This window comes from Simochromis diagramma, unplaced genomic scaffold (genome assembly GCF_900408965.1).
Source record: "Simochromis diagramma unplaced genomic scaffold, fSimDia1.1 OVJJ01000325.1, whole genome shotgun sequence".
Lineage (NCBI taxonomy): Eukaryota > Metazoa > Chordata > Actinopteri > Cichliformes > Cichlidae > Simochromis > Simochromis diagramma.
The window spans coordinates 831,675-858,142 of record NW_024387291.1 but is presented as its reverse complement, the minus strand read 5'-3'; the positions used below and the strand labels follow the sequence as shown (position 1 = coordinate 858,142).

Sequence of the window (26,468 nt, the reverse complement as noted above, 5' to 3'; positions counted from 1 at the left end):
ATCAAATATCATCCTCTTCCTCCTCTCAAGTCAGACAAACATGCTTATTTATTCCCAATATTGTTGCAGTCAGTTATTGTCTGCAAATTAGATATGCAACACTCCCGTCTCCGTACAGCTACCAGCTGTTGTTAGTGTCCTAAAAATTACGCTTTCTCTCTGATAAACATTTTCATTACGTTCTCGCATCATATGAGAGTTTATTCACGTAAGTGTCTCAAGAGTTCAACAAGTCAGACAGTTTCACCAACACCTGCTAATAGCAGCTAACCCTGTTTAGTCTAATTGTTGAATGTTGTCATTAGGCTTCTTAAATTTGTAAGTCTGAGTTCAATCTATAGGATCAAGCCATTCCTTTGATCCTGACCACCTCTCCAGCCACTCTGTGCTGGGGGAGGATTTATTGTACATACATCCTATCTGGAAGATCTGTTTCTTCTGTTGTAAGCTTCCTGCTTTTATGACCCTTTTGGTCAGCAGGAGGTCACACACACATTCTTGCACATGCATATATGTGCCTACACATACACACACAGTGCCTTGTCTTAGAACCATTGGGGGGTTTTACAGAGGGAGGTGCTTGTGCTATGATGTTTATTGTAATAGTTGTGTCAATAAATAGCTGCGAGGGAAGCTGCTCTTGAAAGGATTTTGGGCATGAGACAGGTTAGGAGCGTGAGCTCCAAGAGCTGGTTCTTTACCAAAAACTTCCCTCGTTAGTGAGTGAAAAACCAGTTGAAGATGTTCTGTTATGTCTTGTTTTCTTCATGATGAATAAGTCTCTAAACTAGCGGGGCTTGTGGAAACACAGACCCAACAAACCCCAGCTAACAGTGGCTAACAGAAGCAGAAACAGACAGAAACGTTCTGCATATCCTCAGGAACTCACCTCAGTATGTCTGTCATTGGCCACAAGTCGGCTTCTTTGACTCATTGACTCAGATCAGACTCCTTTCACAAAGTTTTACAGCCTCTTCCAGAGTAAATAGACATGGACGTTTCTCACCCTGCATTGACAGCTGAGGTAAACAGTGGACTCACAGCACTCTACTGAAACTCTGGGGAGAATCAGGTCCAAATCAGGTCGCAGAAACATGCCAGCTGTGGTCATTATGAGTACAAATTGAATGTTTTTGCTCTCACTTGGCTGAAACATGACAAAAACATGTTTTTCCTACCGGAATATACACTTGAATTTGGAACACAGAACTCAGTTTACTGCTATCTACTGATATCTAGTAGTGGAAATTTTATACATTGTACCTTTAAGAAAGATTGTTTATGTTTGGCCCTAACTTTTGCCAGAAATTGTCAATCCACAAAAAAAACCCAGCCTACAGTGAATGAAAATAGGGACTGTAACAGGTATCATACAAAGAGCATAATATGCAATCTCAAAAAAGGTGAAGAAGACCATTTTTAGAGAATGCTTGCTTTCTTATTCCACATGTTTCAAGTTCTGCACTTCTGTTCAAGTTGTTTATTTTCTCTTCAGGCTTTTGTGCCTAATTAGAACCACAAAGAGCTAAATCCTGCTTTAGATATCATTGGCAGGTATTTCCTGTGTGAGAATGCAGTGTCGGTGAGCCTGCTAGTATATTAACAGCATACACTATGAAGTTGCTAAGAGACCTGGTTAGATCTATGGACAGATGGATGGTGACAAAAATGTGTTGTTTAAATATAACCAACCGACTATGCCAGCACTGTGTAAAGAGAATAAGATCCAAGCCCCTTTTACACAAGTTTTTGATGATGTCATCGGTCAATTATATGGTGAATGTTTAATTTAAAAACACGATCCAACTGTGCAGGTGCAGAAAGTCTTGAATTTTTAACTCATTTCCATATCTTCACCCAGCATCATAGCAATCCTGCAGGGCTCTTCTCTCAGTTACATATACAAGACCGTGGAGCAGCTGTGAGAGTGTTGGCGAATATTATTCGACCCTACTATGTAGATTTATTATTGCTGCTTCCGATCCATTTCAAGAACTGTGCTGGAGAAAATTGCTATTGGTTATTTCTGCCCCTCTTGCTTTCAAAATTACTTCTTCCGACCTATTTTAATGTCCATCTTTCTATGTGTCTCAGCTTTAGTTAGTCACGGTATTTCTTCCAGTGTGCATTACATTTCATGGCTCTCTTTCTCTATGTCCTTCCTCTCTCTTCTTTTGCAGCACCTTTGTCTTTTTCTGTCTTTACCCTTGTGTGTCTTTTTGGAAACCCCTGGGTTTATTAGGCAACGCTGTTTTGAGTGTGTTTACACTGTGTGAGTCTGTCTGTGTGCCGCTTCTTGTTGTTCTGGCACTGAGATATTGTCTAGCGTGAAACGCAGTGGGGAAACATTCCCCCGGGCAATAATTTTGCTGTAACCTGAGTGAAAAGTGAAGGAAACGTTGCAACATTTAAAAAAATAAGGGGGGAATGTATATTTAAGGAAGTGCGCATGTCTTTTAAAGTAAGAAAGGTCAGGTCTCTTTCTTATATAATGGTTTTAAAGGTTCTTTCATAATATAGCTACTCAACAACAATATAACTGAAGAATGTCCTCTTTATATTTGTTGTCTGATGAGATTATGCGATGCTTGTTTCAGAATTAGCATTACAATATGAAGTTTGCATCAAAACTTTGACAAAAATATCAAAATCCACATTATTTATTTAACTTTACATTCATGAATTCTCCCACATGAGCCGTTTAGTAACTCTTTTTTGACCAATAAAATGACAACAGGCTACATAAATCACTCAGCAGATATTGTTTCTTAGTCCAAGTTGTATTCAAACTCTTATTCTACTATTATTATGAATATTCATAGCTGGAGCAGGCCTTAGGGTAATGGTGAGCTGTTACCAATTCTTCTGCCAAGTCAGTTGTGCGAGAGTCAGGCCAATTATGCACAAATGTGATGTAGAACATTAATATTCATTGGGAAATTAACATGACACCGACCGTGATGTGTGCAGTCATGAAATCCTGAGCAATTCATCCTCGTTCTCCTTCTTTTAAGACTCACATTATATTCCGTCGGGTTCGGTATTTTTCCGGTATGTTGAAAAGTCGTTGTGCGTGTCTGTGTGTGTAGGTGGAACCAGTTGGATTTGGCCATTGTGCTGTTGTCAGTGATGGGCATCACCCTGGAAGAGATTGAGATCAATGCCTCACTCCCCATCAACCCCACCATCATCAGGATCATGAGGGTGCTCAGGATAGCACGAGGTATGCCACAACCCACAGAGGCACACGTCTTTAACCCTACATCCTGCCCATGGTGTTTTCTTATGCCTGAAACTTCATCTTACTTTACTTCTTTTATTATTTTATATTTTTATACATGTGCTTGTCCCTTACCCGTTTCCTAATTTACCATTTTTCCAGAGAAAATTAGTCAGAGGTTTTGTGCGTTTTGCTTCTGTTTCAGTTTTCTGTAGCTGTTGTTTGGGCTATAGTGTGCCCAGCTGTTCTTTAATATCACCCAGCAGTCGAGATAAATTAAAAGTCATGTATATTTCCACATCGCTAATTTCAATTTAGTTCTCACAAAATGATTGTGTTCATTATTTTTGTAAATGAAGCTTTTGTAAATGAAATCAGAGGAGCCTAACAGAAGCTTAGCAGGTGTAATCTCTCATGTCCTGGAAGCTTTTTATGTTAAATATTACAGACATGTTCGTTTTTGTTTGATTTAACTTGTGGAAGTGATAAATGTTTCTTTATGTGTTTAATTCAATCTATGAAACAGCATTTAGGGAGCCTTCAAACCTACCACTGAACAAAGACACATGGATAACGATGACTAGTTGTGTTGACTGCTTGAAGAATTTTAGACTGGCCTACTGACTGACTGAGTAACTTGAAAAAGAGGCTCACTGAGGTTGATACCAGTATCCATATATCACTGAGATTTGCTCTCGTTTTTAACTTGACTCTCATTTTGCATCTGTGCTCTAATAAATCTGGGGAAATTGAAGGACTAGTTCTTTGGGCTGTCCTCTTAACTTCACACTGAGGGGGATAAAGGCTAATTACATCAATCTCACTTAATCCTCGCCCTCTCTTACCATCACCCTCTGCCCTCCATAATTCTGTTCAGGGACCTCTGAGTGGACCCATGGGTAATATGCTAACTAAACAGCAGCCAGTGGTAATTAAGAAGCAAGTGGGGTATTTGATGATGAGTGTGAGGGCTACTGGTGACTTTTAGTCTTTCTTCTCTTAACATTTTTGCCACTGTGTATGAATGTTAACTAATTTGTAACTGTGAGAGAGAATATTAAAATGTTCCACAGTCGTTTCATACAAGTGGATTAATTCCAACTCGCTAGTGGGATAATACAATAGAATATTCATCCGACTGTTTTGTTGTATGTTGGCAGTTAATGTTAGTTTTTCTCTAAAAGTGTCAAGTACAATGAAATGTTACAGCAACATTAAAAGAAAAATATTATTGTTCATTTTGAGATTAAACTCTCAGAGTAAATTCAGAATGTGGAGATGAAATTTGTCGTTTCAAGTCAAATAACTGCCACAGCGTTTATGCCGTCTACTAAATGCCTGTGTAGAAACGGCATGATCAGCTGTCTTTTTGTGTCTTGTTGCAAATCATAGTGTGACCATTAGTAATCTGCCCATTGATGTTTCATTTCATTGTTTCATTTTGCGCAAATCTGGACAAATTTCTGTTGTCTTTCCTACTGACTATATGCATCTTTCTGTCCTTATATTTGTCACCACACAGTGTTTATGTGCTAAAAAAGAAAGAATTTATTTGTACTAAAAGCAATTCTAAAGTACGATTTAACTAACCCATCTAATAAAACATTGTAATTATTTTCAAATTGTTACTTTGACGTTATTCTCAAAATGAATAATAACATGTTTTTTTCTTAATGTGGCCCTAGTACTCCTTCAAAGTCCAAGGACTGCATTTGAACAAATAAAATCACATTTAATGTTTTTAGCATGACCCAGTATAATAATAATCTACCCCACAATATAATGACCGTGCTTGTGAATTATTAGCTGGCAGGGATGCTAGCTTTTCCCTTGAACTAATGGTGTAAGCCTTAGTTTTTCAGTGTTATAAACTCTTTGTAGGCTTGACATTTTTAATGAACCAGATGGACACGATTTTCTTACCAAGATGGCGCCACGTATGGATGCCCTGGTGCTTCAGTAAAAGAGGATTTCACACCACCTCCTCCCACCACAACTCTTCATATTCATGAAGCAGATGTGAGGAAGCAGTTTAAGAGTCTGAATGCTCGGAAAGCTCCTGGCCCAGACGGCGTGTCTCCTGCCACCCTCAGACACTGTGCAAACGAGCTGGCCCCAGTGTTTTCTGGCATTTTCAACTCCTCACTGCAGGCATGTCATGTGCCTGCCTGCTTCAAGTCCTCTACCATAATCCCTGTCCCCAAGAAACCTAGGATCACTGGACTAAATGACTACAGACCCGTGGCTCTGACATCTGTGGTCATGAAGTCTTTTGAGCGCCTGGTTCTCTCCCATCTCAAGACCCTCACGGCCCCCCTCCTGGACCCCCTGCAGTTTGCATATAGAGCCAACAGGTCTGTAGATGACGCCATCAACATGGCCCTACACTTCATCCTGCAGCATCTGGACTCCCCAGGAACCTACGCCAGGATCCTGTTTGTGGACTTCAGCTCTGCCTTCAACACCATCCTTCCAGACCATCTCCGAGGCAAGCTTTCCCAGATGAATGTGCCTGATCCCATCTGCCGGTGGATCACTGACTTCCTGACGGACAGGAAGCAGCATGTGAGGCTGGGAAAGAATGTCTCGGACTCCCGGACCATCAGCACCGGCTCCCCTCAGGGCTGTGTTCTTTCTCCTCTGCTCTTCTCCCTGTACACCAACTGCTGCACCTCCACCCACCAGTCTGTCAAGCTAATCAAGTTTGCAGATGACACCACCGTTATTGGGCTCATCTCGGACGGGGATGAGTCTGCCTACAGGAGGGAGGTTGAACGTCTGGTGTCCTGGTGCAGCCACAACAACCTGGTGCTGAATGCCCAGAAGACAGTGGAGATTATTGTGGACTTCAGGAAGCACACAGCCCCACTCCCCCCCATCATCCTGACTCACCCCCATCACCTCTGTGGACTCATTCCGCTTCCTGGGTACCACCATCACCCAGGACCTGAAGTGGGAGCCCACCATCACCTCCGTCATCAAGAAAGCCCAGCAGAGGATGTACTTCCTGAGGCAGCTGAAGAAATTCAACCTGCCAACACGGACGATGATGCAGTTCTACACTGCAATCATCGAGTCCATCCTCACCTCCTCCATCACCGTGTGGTACGCTGGAGCCACTATCAGGGACAAACAGAGACTGCAGCGTGTTGTGCGCTCTGCTGAGAAGGTGATTGGCTGCAGACTCCCATCTTTGCAGGACCTGTACACCTCCAGGACATTGCGGCGTGCAGCTCGGATCTCAGCTGACCCTTCTCACCCTGGACACAGTCTGTTTGACCTGCTACCCTCAGGCAGGAGGCTCCGGTCCATTCGCACCAGAACCTCTCGCCATAAGAACAGTTTCTTCCCCTCTGCTGTTGGACACATGAACAATAACCATATGACTGTCCCCGCCACTAACACATGACCCTACGCTGTGTCACTGCATCATTCCATGTTTGGCACTGATCACCACCTGCACTCATGTATATATCTTTCAACGTAGCACTCTTAATTCTTATTCTCATGTATATATCTCATGTATATCTCATGCACATATCTTTCTACGTAGCACTTTTAATTCTTATTCCTACTTTTATTTTTATTTTTTTTCATGTCTATTTAAGTGCTATTTATGACACTATGTTTGCACTGAAGCACCGCAGCAATTTCCTAATGTTGTAAACCTGCTCAACATTTGGCAATAAACCCCTTTCTGATTCTGATTCTGATTCTGATTCAAAACAGTCAGTGAACAAACAACTCTACCAGCTAGACTTTGAGTGTAAGTATTGCCTAGCTGCTACTCCAAAATAGTCAACAGGTATATAGAAATGAGAAGGCTATTATTTGTGTTCATTTTACATTTTGTATAAAAATAAAACCCAGAGAAGTGAAAAAAGAAAAAGGATGACAAATGCAACCATTAATTTGGAAGTGTAGCACATTTAGCCTCAGAAGCAGCTGTCTCCCAGAGAAACTTTTTCCTATAACTTGGAAAACAAACAAAAACAAATACTGGAAATAAAATACTGTTACTATGCAAATATGCTCAAATTTATATATAATTTAAAAACTATATAAATTACATGTTTTTTACAAGTACTCATTTTTTAGCTAAGTGTTTACTGTTGTCTGATTCTTAGCTAACTGTGGACGAGCTGCAGTGAAGACAGTAGGGGTGGGGGAAAAAATCGATACTGTGTAGTATCGTGATATTTTGTTTGCTAATAATGTATCGATACAGGGACAGCAGAAATCGATATTTTGTTACAAAAAAAGGATTTTGTGGACTGGAACATGCTCTGACTTCAGAGCATGTTGATCAGCTCCTTTTTCTGAGCAAGAATCCTGACATTCCTTCACTGTCCAAATGTGTTTAACTTTTTTTTTGGCAGCAATAAACTAAATTTAAGACATGTTTTATTTTAATTAAGTTTAAAACTTTTTTATTTAATGTAAAATTATATTTTGTTTTATTTTACTTTCAAATTCTTCAGTTGCTGAATGGGCTGCATAGTTTTCATAAATTGCATAGTTCAGAATAGCTATAATTGTACCAGATAGTTGCATTCAGTTAAGTTGGACTAGACTGTAATACAAACCGTTCAGTTTGTCAACAATAAAACTGGCTGAAATGAGAGAAAGACTGAGTGTGAGACTTTGATATTAGATAAAATGAATATTGATAAAGTTTACCTTTATGTACAGAATCTGAATATCGCAAAATATTTTTAAAAAATTGCAATAATATCGTATCGTGCGTTAAGTATTGTGATAATATCGTATCGTGGGATGTATGGTGATTCCCACCTCTAGAAGACAGGGGAAACCAGTCTGTCTGATCCACGTTCAGACTCATTAAATTCCCTTTCTGCCTTACTCTGATGCTGGACTTGAAGTTCAGCAGGTTGTTTCAACCACGCCTATCAGCCTAAACACTTAAAGTTGCCAACATGTGGTTGGTTGATTAGATATTTATACTAGCAAGCAGTTGAGCTGTTGTCCCGAACAAAGTGACCAATGAGGATATATAGTGTTACTGAGCAGTCATAATATCAACCACAGAACTATAATTTATATCCTACAGATACCAAATTAGATGTAATATGAAACCTGACATTGAAATAATGTACAGCCATGCTTTTTTATGAACTGTAGCATTGCTGAGGCTAATTTCCAACCAGGTGCTAAAACAATCATCATATGTCATAGTTCATTAGACAGAAGTCCTCCTTCAGAACTGTAGATATTTAATTGCAGTACCAGATCTTACAGGACAAAGTCCCAGCGGTCAAAATATAGTCAAAGTTATTAAAATGATTGGCAAACAGCATTTTTTTTAAAAAGTCGCTGTGATCGAGCATTAAAGACTCTAAAATGTTTTCAGCAAATAAAGGCAGCAACTGCCTGTAAGTAAAGCTGTTGGCTGTATGTTTTGGTGAAAAGGTTATTAAGAGTTGTTCTCTTCATGGGCTGTAACCACTGCTTTCACCCTCTCTTTGTCACGCACTGTGTATCTTCACTAAGAACTGTGAAGAGCAGCCCATCTCCCAGGAGGTTATATTGTTCCTTGCTGTTCTCTGTGAGAATACTCTCTTGTTTTCCTCTGGCTCCAGTAATTACCGAGTTCCTCCAGAAATTGGACATCTGGGAATTGTCGAAGGTCGCTTATGATGAGCTGGGAAACCTGTTCCATGTATTGATCGTTTACTGTCTCTCTTTCTCTCTCTGCCCACACCTTATGTATCTATCTTGACTTTTCTCCTCCATCCCTCTGGTGTCTTTAGTCTTTCTGTCTTTGGTATTACTTCTCTTCACTCTGTAGGTGTTGTTGGTTGTTTATCACCCCAACACGTAGGTCAAGTGTCACGTACAGACACAGACTTATGCAGTTTTACCCATGGCTATAGTTTTCTCTGACCCTGTGTGATCTCTCTTCAGTGTTGAAGTTGCTGAAAATGGCAACGGGGATGAGAGCTCTTCTTGACACCGTGGTCCAAGCTCTGCCTCAGGTATGAGTCATCCCACACACACACACACACACCCCAGAGCTTATCTCAAGAGCACCCAGGAGTTAATTAACATTTGTGAAATGATAAATGACCAGAGTCGATAAACGCTCTCTGAGAATAAGAACTTTTAAAAAGTCAGGTTATTAGAAAAATTTTTGCCCTTAATCTTATGACACTTGGTAAATTTCCATGGCTGCTCTAATTTATTCAGGAATTTAAAAAAAAACCCACAGACGCACACTCGCAGCAATAAGTTAAGATTTCTTTTTTTTTTCATTCTTACCACCGTTAATGAGAACAGAGCAGCAAATGTGCTCTGCTCCCCTGTTGCACTGAAAGACTCTTGGTCTCAAGCCTTTGCTGATATTAATGGATGGTTTTGTGGAATCTGAGGGGACACAGAGACACTGTAGATCGACTATTTTAGCTGGGGATGTTTAATAACTTATTAGGAGTTCAGTAATGTTGAGATATTTTACCAGCACGTACTCCAGTCACACTCTGCTCTTTTGGGACTCAACACAGGTTTGTAATTTTACTTCTGTACACCACCACAGTCAGTTCAAACTGAAATGATCTACATTTGCTTGAAGTGCAGACTTTAAGCTTTAATTTATGGCGTTTAACAAAACTACTTAACCCTGCAGGAATTACAGCAGGTTTTATACCCACACTCTCCCATTTTCAGAGGCTCAAACGTAAATGGACAAACTAAAGTCACTTTAGATTTATGGATTATTATTATTTTTTGTCCTTTTTTGATCCTTTGGATCTTGGCTTTAATATCTCATTTTTCTGTCATGACAATTCTTGGGTTGCTTTTGCTTTCACCTCTTACCCATGTGCACTGCAAAGAGCCATAAAGTCAGCTCTGCTGAAGCTGAGCAGAGGGCGTAGCCCATCAGCTATCACTTCTATCATGAGCTGTTCTACTCCTTCCACATAATTTTCTTTTCCAATCATTTTGATACAAATTAGTCTTCAAAAATCCAAGATTTTTCTCTAAAACGGGGCGTCTCCTTCAGATGTTTTTAGTCAAGTCTAATCTGACCTAATCTCACCTTGTTGTAAATCCTCTCGATTTCATCTGTATTTCTATGTATTTCATCTCTAGCTTGTAGACTTGATGACAATGACAAAGGGTTTTTTCTTTACCACGACTATAATTTACAGTTATCGATTTTATCTTTTTTTCAATGGTCTTTTGGTGTTGCCACATTTTTTTCCTTTTTAAGATTCATTTTGGGATTTTAGCCAAATGATGGCCTCTTTTTCTGGCATCATCAAGTTTTGGAACCTCAGATTGAGACTTCCAATTAGCAGCTACCTTTTATCTAATACATTTGTCTTGGAATATCAAGTGAACGGGATTTCTTTGACCATTAAACTGCTTGTCAGTCACTGTGCAGTTCATTTTGAGCCTCTGAAAATAAGCGACTAATGGATAAAATTGCTGCAATTTCTAAACTGTTAATATATGAATTACCTTTTTAAAACCCCTTGAATTAAAAATGAAAGTTTGCACTTCAGTCACATCTTAAATCCACTGTGGTGGAGTACAGAGGCAAAATGACAAAAAAAGCTTATGGATCTAAGCATGGGTCATATTTAACGAGATATACAGAAAATTCTAAAATGTGTAAAGGGTCAAGGTTTTTTAAAAAAAAAAATTGGTCAAACTAGAGGGGAAAGAAAGCTGTGATGTATTGGAACTGTCAACTCTTGGAAACATATCCTTATTAGAGGCATTTCTAATGGAGTGAGTCAGCAGCAAGAAGTTCTTTCTCCTGTGTGTCTGGGAGGATTTTTGTCTCCCTGATGTTTGGATTGCAAAATTTGTGCACATATATAAATTATAGTCACAGAAAATGTCTCCGCTTCAGTAAGCCTCACATTTATAAATGCAAGCTCTTTCATTTTCAGTTTCACAAAAACAAAATCGACATGAACACACACAAACTCAAGGTTTCATTGGTAAATAGTAAATAAAAATTGTTAAATTCAAAATGCTGGCAGATATTAATTTAATGCCATTGTTATTTTTTAAGTGTCCAATAAAAAAAGGCATAAAAAAGCCAAATTATCAGCTGTTCTCTGAAAAAACAATAACAGTTGAGCCTTCACTGTGATGCATTATAAATAGCATACTACTGAGTATTTATATATTAGTAAAAATGGGAAGAAAGCATTCAATCGTATAGATCCTGGAAGTGTTCCAGTATCATTTCGTCTATATTTTTTCTTTTTCACAGGTCGTTTCATGATAGATTTATTGCCACTGTGCTATGAAACAAAAGCCATTAGTTGATCGTTTGTAATGTTACTGCAACTCTGTGTAGAGCAAATGAAGCATGTAATTGGCATTGTCTATACGATATAGCAGTAGGCTCTGTTGTTAAATAAGTTCATTTTTCAGCATCCGCACATTTTTCATGAGGTCAATTTTACCTTTTGTAAAGTGAGCACGTAACAAGCCAGAACATCAATGTTTTCTTCAGTAGAGCACTTCACTGAAGCCAGAAGAAAGATAAATCTAGCTTAATAGCAAGTATGCACAGTTATGCTTGCACAGTAGAAAAATCAAATGCATGAGTGTGCTGTGACCTTTTTTTTCTGGTCCACCTAGAAATTGTCTCAGAATTTCTCTCAATTACACCAACTGGCATCCCTCTGCTAGGCACCAAAAAAATATACAGTGGTTTTAAAAATGCCTATATAAGAAGAAGTAGTGTCTTGTGACCTTTTCTGCTTGTGTTTTAAATGTGTCTCAAATACACGTTCTTTGCTTAAGGACAGAGAACAGTAGAAGGGTTGTGCTCCATGGTTTAGCGATGTCTTTGTCCTTAATGGTCTGTGTCTGTAAAAAAAACAAATCATCCTGCTTGTTTTCAGTTGGGATTGGAAGTGGGTGGCCTTGACCATATGCCAGTGTTTCTCATATCATATTATGTAGAAAGAATTTACCCTGAAGAAAAAAATGTTCCTCCCAATGGCCCCAACAACATTTTCAGGACACACTTTTAAAATGTAGTAGATGGCTTTAGATTTTAGATTCGTTTACCGGAAACCAAAAGATGTACACGACACAGGATGCTCCAACTTCAGCTACCTTGTTGATTATTGTGTTGCTTCCTTAGCATTCAGCTATCTGTTTCACATTGTGTAGCAACACTGCTCCTGAAGTTTGCTTTCAGTCTCTGCTCAAGGAATCCAAAAACATCAGATGTGTTTAAGTTGCGAGCCGCAGACTGCTTCAGGCCGAGGCATGGATGTTTTTTTTACATCTATCATGAGAAGAGCGCTCTCCTCAGGCGTTGCCTAACCTCTCCTCTGTAGTGTATATACATTCATTCCCGCTTATCTCCTTCTCTCATTATATGCAGTCCTCCACTGTGATCTCACCTCCTGTAAAAACTAAAACACATTGTATGCTATCCCCAGCTTCTCTCAGTTTATTTGACTGTCTAATAGAATCCTACATTCACCTATTTAAAAGCACCCCACTGCCTTCCCTGTGAAGTGACTTAGCTAATGGTGTGATGCTAGTGCCTACTACTGCACCCACAGGGGCTCTTTATCCATCTACATCTACACTGTGACCATCCACATCGACCGATTCACACATGATACAGTGTCACCCAGAACTGTGCAATACAATGACGATGCTGCGTAAACCTGCCTTGCAACTATTTCTGAGCCAATGAAATTCTTCTCCAGTCCTGGAGAAGCACCAAACAGGACCAAACAGGAACAAAACTGCAGTTAATCTACGTGTATGTTTCATCATGAGACAGTCAAGGCCTTGCTGTGTGATTCACGGATGATAACAAGCAATGCAAAAGGAACATGAAGGTTCTGGTTTCAAATATAAACTCATAAATAGTGAAATCCTGTTATATTAAGTACCGTTATCTCTGAACTCTGACAGGGGAAATAGGAGGAGGAGTTGGAAACTACTGAGTCAGTTTGCACAGTGGCTGAGCCCCACTCACCTAACCGTGGAGGTCCACATGATTCGATTCCACAAATGAATATAAGAAATGAATGCTTTTTCTTTATGTTCCAGGTGGGGAACTTGGGCCTACTCTTCATGTTGCTGTTTTTCATCTATGCTGCTCTGGGTGTGGAGCTGTTTGGAGAACTAGGTGGGTCTTTCAGACACCACTTTTGTTCCTACTAAAGGCTTTTTGGAGCATGTTTATCAAATATAATTAGATATCTGTAAAAACACTGCAATGAAAAACGCAGCATACAAGGAATGTTTGGATTTGCCTTTTTTACCTGGATTCATCTCCATTTGTACCACCTGCTCATTTGTTATGTCTCACTCTATGGACAGACGCAAAAGAAAGATCCAACTGACTGAGCCACGATTCACCCTTTACCATGTCTTGCTCATTTTGTTTTCTTTCCACTTGATGTTTGGTCTCAGTGTGTAATGCTGACTACCCCTGTGAAGGAATGAGCCGCCATGCTACCTTTGAAAACTTTGGAATGGCCTTCCTTACGCTCTTCCAGGTTTCAACTGGCGACAACTGGAATGGCATCATGAAGGTACTTTTGTTCTTCATCCTCATTTCATCATTTTGGGCTGGGTTATCTAATGGACCTAAATGATTGTTTTTCACTCCGCTTTACCTCAACTTGTCCCCAGGGGCAGCGTTGGACAGATTTTTTTAGATGAGACACCGTTTGAGCATTTCTAATTCTATTCTAATAACACATACATGCTTATGTTGAACTGGCTGGCTGATCGTATATAAGCTACTCCAACCTCAGCAGAGAAAGAGGATGAGAAGCAGAATTATAATTGAAGGTCTTTAGTTCAAATCTGTGGACTAGACCGTATTTAGGTTGGGGAAATGAGTGTGTAATGAGCGTGTCCTTTAGCAAAGATGATCCTGAAGATGTGAATGTGCACTCAGAGTCTACAGAGGATGAATGAAGATTCAAATTCACATTCACAAAAAGTGACTATTTCATCTGCCTCTTCAATTTCATCTATCACTTCAATCTTACTCTCCAATCACACCCAAGTACCCCGAGTACCTGGAGCTCTTAAAATTTTATAACAGCTCATATCCAGCTGTTAATCAGTGCTGATTAGGCTCTCTAAAAAGTGACTGTGGCTGAAAAGCAAATTTCTGGAAGTGTGAAAGTTTGACAGTGTGTCATGTTAAAACTAAAGAGTATTAATTGATTGATTGATTGATTGATTGGTAAATAATGGAAATGAAACTGGGCAATATGGTCACATTTTCTAAGCCCAACTCTGATTTAAAATAATTATTTCTAGCAAATATTTTGTGTGTTTACTACATATAAAATCTTCCTTATTTGACTGATCTTTTCCTCTTCCCATTTTCTTTTCCCTACTTTCCTGCTATCCAGCTTTATCTGCCGAATCCTCACTATTTTTCCATTTTATCCACTCACTCTTTCACTGCCTTTTCATGTGTTTGACACTTCATTCCTGTCTCCTTCCTCAACCCTTTAAAACTCTCTCAATACCCTTTTATCCATTAGGACACCCTGAGAGAGTGCCCGCCCGATCGTCCAGGAACCGACTACGGCTGTCATGCCGGACTGCAGTTCATCTCCCCGATGTATTTCGTGTCCTTCGTGCTCACAGCTCAGTTCGTACTGATAAACGTGGTGGTTGCCGTGCTGATGAAACATCTGGACGATTCCAACAAGGAGGCACAGGAGGATGCCGAGATGGATGCAGAGATTGAATTGGAGTTGGCCCAGGGAGGCCTGTGCTGCATGATGGGAGGCATCGGAGCCATCGCTGGGGCCACCGTTGCCACTGCGAGCGGGGCGGGCGTAGGCGGCGGAGTGTCTGGCGCAATTACAGCGGGAACAGTCGGGGGCCCAAGTAGCGGATTGATGGCACCACTTCGAGATGGAGGAGGAGGGAGCGCTACTCATGACGGACACACTCACCCTCGATGTCGCCTCTACTCCCCTGCACAGGTGAGTGGACTTTCAAATATTCAAGAGAGTAATTACTGCTGAACAGAGAGCTCTTGGGTTGGGTTCTGCATGCTGGCTATGTCAAAATCACACTGATCTTTTAGAAAAACAAAATAGTTTTGTAAACCTGTTTATACCTTTTCTTACGCAAATCATGGCAGTGGAAAAAATAATTATAAATACTCATTTGTTGAAACCAGAAGTCAGCAACCTGCAGCTTCCAAGCCACATGCAGCTCTTTAGCCGCTATAAAGCTGCATGTGGCTTGAAAGCCATGGGTTAGGCTTAGGGTTAACTGTAAGTCAATTACATATATGTATATGTATTCATTCAGCCTCTACCAGTTACAGCCGTCACAAAATGATATTGAAACCTGTGGTTGTAAGGATTTGACAGACATCGTTAGTGTGCACAACTCTTGACTGCAAAGTTCGTCGAGCACGATGAGTCATCATCCGCCAAATAGCTCATTCAACAACACAACAGGATTGCCTATCTGAGTTACAGTGTAGAGCCAGTTTGCATGGTCGCGGCCCAAGATGTGTTTACTTTTGTCCCTTAAGGTAATACTACTCCTTTGCCCAGAGCAAGGGAAAAAAAACACACTAGTTTCTGCCATTGTAATAAACCAGTAATGCAATCGGAGTAATTATCATTAAGTGGCATTTTCAGGGTTTGCTTTTTGATTGCTTTTTTTCCTATGCTTTTCATGGTAAATGGTAAATGTCCTGTATTTGTATAGCGCTTTACTTAGTCCCTATGGACCCCAAAGCGCTTTACATTCAGTCATCCCATTGTATTGTAGCCACATTGTACATTGTAGCCACAGCTGCCCTGGGGCGCACTGACAGAGGCCAGGCTGCCGGACACTGGCGCCACTGGGCCCTCTGACCACCACCATAACTAAATTTTCAGAACTAAAGAAAGCTATTTGCACATGACTGGTTGGGCTTCTAACCCATGTCCTTGCCAACATATACTAGTGTTAGCAGTTCTTCAATTAAAAAGGTATTTCAGCTGCTCCTTAGCGGTTAATGGACTGGCTCATATATCTACTCTCCTTAAGCACTCAAAGCAATTCATACAACATACCTCCTTCACACAAGCAGTTTTTTATGCTTAAGTGCTTGCTGTCTAACATTCACAGACATTCACTCTGCAATGAATGGATCAGAGAGTAACTTGGGGTTCAGTATCTCGCCCAAGGATCTTTGGCATGCAGACTGCAGCGGCCAATAATCGAATCACCAACCTTTCGATTAGTAGTAGCCTCACAAGTGGGCATCACCACAGCACTTATTTGACTTTTTTCCCCTCCCAGACTCAAAGCAGGAATCTTTCACATGTTAGGCAACTGAAGCCACTTCATCAATTAATGAAGGATAAAGGTTATCAAATCACAAAATACTCATCAGAGTATAAATTAAATTAACACTCGATCATCTGAGTAATATGCAATGTCACTCAAACCTCAAGTTTGAAAAGCATGAGCCATTGGAAAGCCCTTTTACCTCTTTTGGTGAAATGAAAGTGACAACAAGTGAACTGGAGAAGCAACAACAAGACAAGCCCCAAAAGGGGAGTGGTTAGGCAGGTGGTGGCCACAGACCACTTTTCTCTCCTCCTTCCTCACTGACTTCTATTTCTAGTTTTGCTTTATTGTCACTGTTGGTCACTTGAGACCTGCAGCCCATTCAACATGCACCTATTGCACATCTACACACGCCTGTGAAATGAATTCACATTTTGCTCCCCATTGAGAGAGACTGATAACTGACTTTGTAGACGTTTTTAAACGGCGTAGTTGAAAATACCCTTTTACATTGTTCAGTTTTTTTTTATTAGCTGATCACTTATTGCTTCATAAAACATAAGAAAAGTAGAAAAGAACATCCCATTTTTGTAGAAACTGCTGTAGATCTTCTGTCACACAGTCAAAAACACCCACATTATTTGATTTTCTTTAAAATACAGAGAAGAGGCAAATTTTACTCTTAATTTTTATTTAATTTGTTCATTCAGAGAGAACAGTCCTCAGCCATCCCAACAACAGACTGTTCTCTCTGTTGAGGTCAGGAAAGCGATTCCGCTCCCTGAAGACCAACACAGAGAGACTGAGGAGGAGCTTCTTCCCGCAGGCGATACGGTCTCTCAGTCACACCACCACATAGTACTGACCCACACATATGGTTTTTACACACACGCTGGACATTCTGGACATTTGTTTACACTAGTGGCCACTGCACAGTTACACTGCGTGGTCATCTAATCGAATCACTTTATCACAAGTCACTTAAATAAATCACTTTAAGCATATTTGCACTGCACAAGACTCTTACACATGTGGATTGCACAACCCTGGATATTATATTTCTTCATTACCATTTAGTACTTGTATAGCTGCTGTTATTGTTCTATATTTCTTCATATATTCTTATATATTTCTATATTGTGTATTTGTGTATTTTGTTGTACAGTTATTTTATTTTTAACTTTAATTTTTATATTTTATTTTATTCCTTCCTAGCTAAATTTACCCTTCATTTTGATTTTCATATTTATTTCCTATCCTATTCATAGTCTTTTTTTCTTTAGGTCACGAGCAGTTGTCTAAGCATTTCACTGCATATCGTACTGTGTATGTGACAAATAAAATTTGAATTTGAATTTCATTCATAAAGTGATAGTTGCAGCTCCAACTTGAGCCTGGCTCATATTAAAAGTACTCAAACAGGCTGTGAATATATGATGAACTGTAAACGATTAGCATGTTTATTCTGGTTATTTCAAGACTTCATTAATTTAATCTACAGTGGCAGTTGGTACCGCGAGCATCCGTCAGGCTCAGTGGGACTGCACAGCAGCTGGAGTTGTTTTTATTCATGAAACACCACTGCCCTACTTGTGTGCATACAAGGTGTTAGAGGTGACTTTTACACCCACACATAAAGATATATTAAAGCACATAAATCACAAGACTGAGATGTATACCGAGAACCACCGCGCACATGTGTAAAAATATTAAATGGCCACCATCTTTACCAAAAAACACCAGCAGTGGGGGGGGAAAGGATGCCAGTCAGTAGACGCCACATTTCTAATCCCACTGGAACTGTTGCACCTGCAGACGAGAGCGGGTATTTTTAGACGTGTGCCTGCTGGAGCAGAAAGAAAGACACATGTAAATAAGCAAAGGTGGCAACAAACAAAGAGGTAGGGAAACAAACAAAGGAAAAATAGAACAACTATGTGGAAAAACTGAGACGGGCTGGGGAGGGAGAAGGAGCACTAGCAATTTGGGAAGGTGAGGGGGTGAGCAGAGAAGTGATTGTTGCATCAAGTGATTGAGCAAATGCTTGAATGAAGGGTGACTGTGTTTGACACATTGAATAATTGTGTGGAGGAACTAAAGGTCTGTTTGCATCCCGCAAGAATCTGCTGGAGTGTTTACTTCTGAGCTTAACTAATTTGTTTGGACTGGTGGCAGCAGCGGCAAGTGAGTAAACTGCAAGGTGGCTCATTAGAAATGATTAGAAGTGACCCTGTAAACACAGACACTGTTGTTGGCATCGATGCCAGCTGTTCTTAAAAAAAGAAACAAGAACCCCAAACAGAGCTATTACCCACCTGAATGCTAGGCTTTCCTATTCTCTGAGAACACACAAGCATATTTCCAAATGATTATGCAGAATAGAGTTACTAGTACAAGAAGCTTTCTGGAAGAGCACTATGGACCCTCGCCAGGCTCCTGATGTTAATCTTTTTTGTTTCATTTATTTGTTTCATTTTATTAATCGTGTTCTTGTCAGAGTAGTTATTATGGTAGAGCAGACAGGTTGGTGAGGGACGAATTCGTAATACAGCCATTCACACTGACTACATCATTTTACTGGATTAATTTGCATCCAGTGAAATTATAAATTAGATGTTTGTTTGTTTGTTTTTTTAAATAAATAGAGCACCAATCAGACCAATAGACCAATCACAATACTGCATTTGCAGACGAGTGTGCTTGTAGCTCAAACTGCATTTTGTTAAAGAAAACACAATGATATGGAAATAGTAAAATAATAACTTATTTATTTATTTATTTTGTATGAAAACGGTAAGTAGACAGCTTTAACTTCTGGGTCAAACCATGAAATTCCCCCTGCCCCTGACATCTCATGACAATCGGATGAAACCACAATCTCGGTTTCTTCCTTTTCTTGTTTACAGGGAGTGCAGAATTATTAGGCAAGTTGTATTTCTGAGGAATAATTTTATTATTGAACAACAACCATGTTCTCAATGAACCCAAAAAACTCATTAATATCAAAGCTGAATGTTTTTGGAAGTAGTTTTTAGTTTGTTTTTAGTTTTAGCTATTTTAGGGGGATATCTGTGTGTGCAGGTGACTATTACTGTGCATAATTATTAGACAACTTAACAAAAAACAAATATATACCCATTTCAATTATTTATTTTTACCAGTGAAACCAATATAACATCTCCACATTCACAAATATACATTTCTGACATTCAAAAACAAAACAAAAACAAATCAGCGACCAATATAGCCACCTTTCTTTGCAAGGACACTCAAAAGCCTGCCATCCATGGATTCTGTCAGTGTTTTGATCTGTTCACCATCAACATTGCGTGCAGCAGCAACCACAGCCTCCCAGACACTGTTCAGAGAGGTGTACTGTTTTCCCTCCTTGTAAATCTCACATTTGATGATGGACCACAGGTTCTCAATGGGGTTCAGATCAGGTGAACAAGGAGGCCATGTCATTAGTTTTTCTTCTTTTATACCCTTTCTTGCCAGCCACGCTGTGGAGTACTTGGACGCGTGTGATGGAGCATTGTCCTGCATGAAAATCATGTTTTTCTTGAAGGATGCAGACTTCTTCCTGTACCACTGCTTGAAGAAGGTGTCTTCCAGAAACTGGCAGTAGGACTGGGAGTTGAGCTTGACTCCATCCTCAACCCGAAAAGGCCCCACAAGCTCATCTTTGATGATACCAGCCCAAACCAGTACTCCACCTCCACCTTGCTGGCGTCTGAGTCGGACTGGAGCTCTCTGCCCTTTACCAATCCAGCCACGGGCCCATCCATCTGGCCCATCAAGACTCACTCTCATTTCATCAGTCCATAAAACCTTAGAAAAACCAGTCTTGAGATATTTCTTGGCCCAGTCTTGACGTTTCAGCTTGTGTGTCTTGTTCAGTGGTGGTCGTCTTTCAGCCTTTCTTACCTTGGCCATGTCTCTGAGTATTGCACACCTTGTGCTTTTGGGCACTCCAGTGATGTTGCAGCTCTGAAATATGGCCAAACTGGTGGCAAGTGGCATCTTGGCAGCTGCACGCTTGACTTTTCTCAGTTCATGGGCAGTTATTTTGCGCCTTGGTTTTTCCACACGCTTCTTGCGACCCTGTTGACTATTTTGAATGAAACGCTTGATTGTTCAATGATCACGCTTCAGGAGCTTTGCAATTTTGAGACTGCTGCATCCCTCTGTAAGATATCTCACTATTTTTGACTTTTCTGAGCCTGTCAAGTCCTTCTTTTGACCCATTTTGCCAAAGGAAAGGACGTTGCCTAATAATTATGCACACCTGATATAGGGTGTTGATGTCATTAGACCACACCCCTTCTCATTACAGAGATGCACATCACCTAATATGCTTAATTGGTAGTAGGCTTTCGAGCCTATACAGCTTGGAGTAAGACAACATGCATGAAGAGGATGATGTGGACAAAATACTCATTTGCCTAATAATTCTGCACTCCCTGTAGAACCACATCATCAGCACTTGATGTTGTATAGGAATTTCTTTTACTTATGTATTAATCACATTATTTTATTGTATGATGCATTGGTGCCACTGGCTTTTAACAAGTCTCACACTCATACAGTAAGACAAATGGTGGGGGTCTAGTAAGGAAGTTGGGGGAAGCAGACAACTCCACATGAAGAAACTTTTGTCTCTTCGAGGACTCTGGGAGGTAGCAAGGGAGTGTGAACCTTAAGGTGTGAAACAGCTGTGTACTGCCTTTTGTTCCTGAAGAAGGTATTTAACTGAGAGCCATGCTAGGCTCAGTGAGACTCTGCTGACCGTCTGCCCCGCGGTCGTGTGGGCTCTCCATCAAGCTTGGTTGTCTGTTCTTTGTGTGTTTTGGTTAAAGAATGTTAGCTACCGCTCGTCTGCAGGCTTTATTTAAATGGAAAACTTCCACAACAATGTCAACATTTTTGAGAACAAATTTGAATGTGTCTATAGACGTGACATGACAAGTTGGGATCTGAAAAATTTAACATTTCTGTGTGTAATGACCTTTATAAGAATATACATTTGGACATTTTTGTAATTTTGGTAAAAAAAAAAAAGATTGTGAAAATGTTGAATTAGTCAAGTGGATGTGGGCAAACAGTGGCTCACTCAGTAAAGGGAAGACTGGTGTCAGTCCCTGGTCCTTCTAGAAGCCCCAGAACTGTCCCCGATAAGTCACTGTAGCATGAAGTTGTGTGTGGACGTCAAATATATGAAGTCAGTGTGTCTCACACTGAATGAATGGGTGATTTGGTCGTGTAATGCAGAGTGCTTTGAGTGGTCAATAAGACTGAAAAGCACTATGTAAATTGGATCCATTAACTGTTTTGTTCAGTCCTAATGTAAAATACTGATTATAGAAGCTTTTAACTTAAGATTGCTTAGTGACTGTGCCATTAAATCTAATTAACTGTATATAGTAACTAAACTTTCACTCCCAGCACATTGTGCTCTTTTACTTACTTTTTTTTTTTTGCTGCCTTTAGCTTAATGAACCCTTTAAGTTCTATCTTGCTGAGGCTAAAAAAGACTTAAAACTAGATTAAAGAGTGAACTGAGATGCACTGCATTGCTAAAAAATGCAACTTTTATACAGGGACAGCCTCATTTTACTCATTTTTATTAACTTGTTCACCATGATTATAAGTTTTATTTTGTCTAATATGTTCAGAGGCAGATCCACACTGTCACTATAACATTTTTTCTTCTTTCTCCTGTTGACATTAAGCTCAGATTACTTTTAATAACTCATGTCCCCCAGCTTGTACCAATAATCAACCCTGCAGGTATGATGCATCTCATTCCTTTTGACGATCCTTACAGATACTGGAATCAGATTACTTTTTGGGCTCTGTGTGGACCTAATTAACCTAAGTGATCTTCTGTACTTTGGCTCATCTGAAAGGAAATTAACATTGTCACGCATCTGAAGAATGACATTGAATCAAAGGGTAAGCAATCAGAGCCGAGGGAACGGTGGCAGAGGCTGACTTTGGAATGGTTAAAGACACAGTGAGCTTGTGAGTGGGTGGCGTGCTCCACCACAGTCTCATTGTGCTTATAGCTCATTGTCTGTCAGCCTAATGTTATTTTTAACCAGAAACGCAGTAAAAGATGGATGAAACGGGAAAGGGGAGGAACTCTTTTCATGAGCCTTTTTTAGCTGCACTGTATTATTAATCTTCATTCTGATTAGCAGGGAAACAGCTTTTTTAAAAAGAAATTAGATCAAAAGCACCAAGTAAGGGCCTGTTCTTATGTGTATTTATATTGCCACATTCTTTGCAATCAAAAATGCAGTCATAGCAAATATGACTGAAATAAAACAACTGTATTTTGCCAGTAAGACATTTTTAAGCAATATTTTTTAAGTATAAAACCATAAATTAAAGTTCAGAAACCCAAATCGGGCCTCATTCGCACCGGCTTAGAGACCGGTCGCAGCAATCATAACATGAGAGAAAAGTGTGTATTCCTGATTGGAAATTATGGAAGCTGTTGGCCGTCATTACTGGCTAAAGCCTCTGTTATGCACACCTAGAGACCTGTGAATGACATCCTGGCAACGACCAGTTGCTAGCTTCATGGAATGGATTACCATGGCTGAACAGCTGCATCCAAGCCTTACGCAATGCAAAGTGTCGGATGGAGTGGTGTAAAGCACACCACCACTAGACGCTAGAGCAGTAATGAGTCACAATGAATGATCTTCTCTGAGTGGAAATCCTAATCTAAAGAACGACTCTGGGTTTAGTAGTTGGAAAACGGTACTTGTCTGACTGCATGGTGCTAAGTGTAAAGTTTGGTGGAGGAGGGATTATGGTGTGAGGTTGCTTTTCATGAGTTGGGCTCAGCCTTTAGTTACGTTGGAAGGGACACTTCAACAGACATTTTGGCCAATTTCATGCTCCCAACTATGTGGGAACAGTTTTCACATGGCCGCTTCCTGTTCCAGTGCGGTCATGTTGGAAAACTACGAAGACTACAAAGAACCATGCTTAAATTTTCGTCAAGATGAAAAAGATTTGTATCGTGACCAGTGCCAAAAAGGTTCTTTTCTTATTGCTATACGAAATGATCTCCTTATATAAAAATGCATGATTTTCATAAAAGGAAATGTTTTTAGATGATAACATACAATACAATAACATCCTCTTAACACCGTCTGGGCCCAGATCATGGCGTGAGCATGGTTTAAATTTGGTTCTGAAGCTTTTTTTCTTTTCACACTGTTATTTCTGGCCTTTGTAATTAAAAAGCTATTAATGCATTTCTGTAAAATGTAAATTAAATCAAATAATGGTAACCAGGCAGTTATTATTTATCACCCAATAAAAGTGTTTTTCACTCTTGGAGCTGCTGACTTTCCCTTTCCGAGGCCCTGTGAGATTCATACTGACTAATTACAACCCAGCGTGCATCCACTTAATGACAATTGATTGCCTTTTTTTTTCTCACAAATGTTTTGTTTTCAAATCACCATGAACATCTAGTAATGGAGCCATTACCAAGTGAAGTCTTTCTGAGAGCATGTGTGATGGACCGAGTTGAAAAACAGGAGGAGCCCAGGAATTATTAGAAAAATATAGTTTCCATTTATTTAACCCCAAAAAATTATATTTACAAGACTAATAAATGTTGAGCTCATAAAAGAGGTCAAAGAAACAAAACTGAATTCAGGCAAAGACTGCAAACTTAACAAACCAAATGACTGCCCAAACATACATAATTGACCTAAACATGAAATTACATACAAGGGTATATATATAATGGCTGATCAGACCATTTTGACACATGAGGCGTAACAAACAAACATAATCATAAATCACAAACGATGCAGTACAATCTGGTTTGTTAATAAACTAAACACTAAAGAAGAAAATCAAAAAACCATACAAACATACATAATTGACCATTAAACCCTAAACTCAAATATTTAATTAAATACAAATACTTTGTTTTTAAAGTAAAGAAAACACACATTCCCCCCCTTCAGCAGGAAGTGGTGGTGTGGTCCAATTATCTTCCCTTGTATTTAATGGTTTCAAACCCTGGCTACCATCTTTTGTCCGGCAACTCCCAGGGATGATGGCAGGTAAGAAATAAAAAGACAAAGGTTAGTCAGAAAGCAAAGAAATGAAGTAGTATGAATACATAAGTAAACTAAATGTGCGCGCTTACAAATAGAACAAATGTATCCAAACCAATCAATAAAGTTATTGGAAACTAAAATGTATTACTATGTTCAAAATGAAGAATGAAAATACAAAAGTTACCGACTTTAGAGTGTGGCCACGGGTTTGGCCATCACAGCATGAATAATGCAACAGTAAAATAATATTGTTCTGGCTTTTTTTTTTAAAGTGTTTTATTTGAAATTATCTCAGTCCAAACGCTCTACTCTTTATGTGAAGTTTTAGCACATCTTGTATGGCTGTAGTCTTCCCTGCATGTAGGCTGTAAGGTAAGGCTGGGATTCTGCACAAGAGCTGTTGATTTTTATCATTATTGGTACATAACACCACAGAGACAGGCAGAAGAAATTTGCAGTGATGCAGCATTATTTCTTTTATGGACTCTCTTCATGTGAGCTGTACATCAATTTCCTAAATACCCAACTGTCTCCACAGGGAGCCTAGACTCTTTCAGACAGCGCTGAGAATCTAACCAGTGATTCTGTGACCATTCAGCATGTATGCAGTGATAAGACTGAAATACATTTTAATGAGCATTGTGTTTCTCTTGGCTTGTTTTCCCTCTTCTGTTGTATTTTTTTTCATTAGCCTTATCTGTAGGGGAATATGCCATATGGGTCTACTAACTGCTGATATGTGTTCTTGTTGGTAGGCACTCTACTGTGTAAGCTCTCACTGTGTTGTTGCTATTTGCAGCAGAACTAAAAATATTAAATAAATAGGGCTGCAGCACTCCAATGCCTCTCTTTTTTTTTTCCGCCTGTCCCGTTTGGTTCTTTTGTCATCAGAATTATTGTCTAAAGGCAAAGAAAGATGCCCAACGGATTTACTTTACCAAATGGACCATCCCAGCCTTGCCGTATTGGTCTATTTGATTCACCTTTGTTTTTATTGTTTATTTTATTTTATTTTCACTTGCTACACATGGGACAGATTTGACTGGGGAAAGAAAAGGGAGAAAGAAAGAGGGAAAGAAAAACAGCGGGGAAGAGGAACAGTGATAAAGGGCAAAAAACAAAAACCAACAAAACAAACAGACAAAAAATACATATATCAATCACCTGGATCACCTGCTGAGAAAGAAAAAAGAAAAAACAAGCAAAAAAAAAGGGAGCAATATAATAAACCACATCATCAAGATGACCTATGTGACAGTGTGCTTTGAGGTAGGAGCCAAAAAGGGTGTTGTTTGTGTGTGTGTGAGCACCCGTGTACACCTGTGAGCATGAGTGCGCTTGTATTTAAAAGGTTCCTTCATGTAATGATCTGTTAGAGGGTGTGGGGGGGCCACAACCCCGTCCACCAGGGCATGAAGCAGGTATGAAGGAGATCCAGGCTCCACACATCCAGAGGCCCCAAGAGCACCAGAGACCAAGGAAGACCAACGGAGGGGCAACCGTACCACTCTCCCGGAAAGAGCTGAGGAGCCCCAAATGAGGGGGGGGGGGTTGCAGTGACGTGCCCGTGAGCTCTGCCTGCAGCCAGTTGTGCCAGAGTGACTGAGCCCCAGGCCGAGAGGCCGAGGGCACCCCACCCCCCGAAGGGGCCCGAACGAGCCCCAGGCTCCAGGCCCTGACAAGCAGCCACCGGTGCGTACCTGGACGCCCATCCCCGGACACCAAGAACCACCAATGCACTGGCAGGGGGAGTGGTGGGGGGAGATAAGCCTCCATACCTTGGAGGGCCTGAGATGTCCCCAGAGAGGTGGCGTCTGATACCCGGCCTGACATATAGACACAGACAAACAGGCACACACAGATACAAA

The 26,468-nt window shown here is 40.1% G+C and overlaps 1 protein-coding gene across 2 annotated transcripts in view; it reads left to right on the top strand.

Moving 5' to 3' along the window:
- LOC120716387 (voltage-dependent T-type calcium channel subunit alpha-1I-like) overlaps window positions 1-26,468 on the top strand; it is a 296,557-nt gene that overhangs the window by 247,801 nt on the left and 22,288 nt on the right. For both annotated transcript variants that reach the window (XM_040003917.1, XM_040003916.1), the window contains exons 29-33: window positions 3,090-3,223; window positions 9,146-9,216; window positions 13,283-13,361; window positions 13,649-13,770; window positions 14,743-15,192. In XM_040003917.1, coding sequence (XP_039859851.1) covers window positions 3,090-3,223; window positions 9,146-9,216; window positions 13,283-13,361; window positions 13,649-13,770; window positions 14,743-15,192 — 856 coding nt within the window. The remainder of the gene's footprint in view (window positions 1-3,089; window positions 3,224-9,145; window positions 9,217-13,282; window positions 13,362-13,648; window positions 13,771-14,742; window positions 15,193-26,468) is intronic.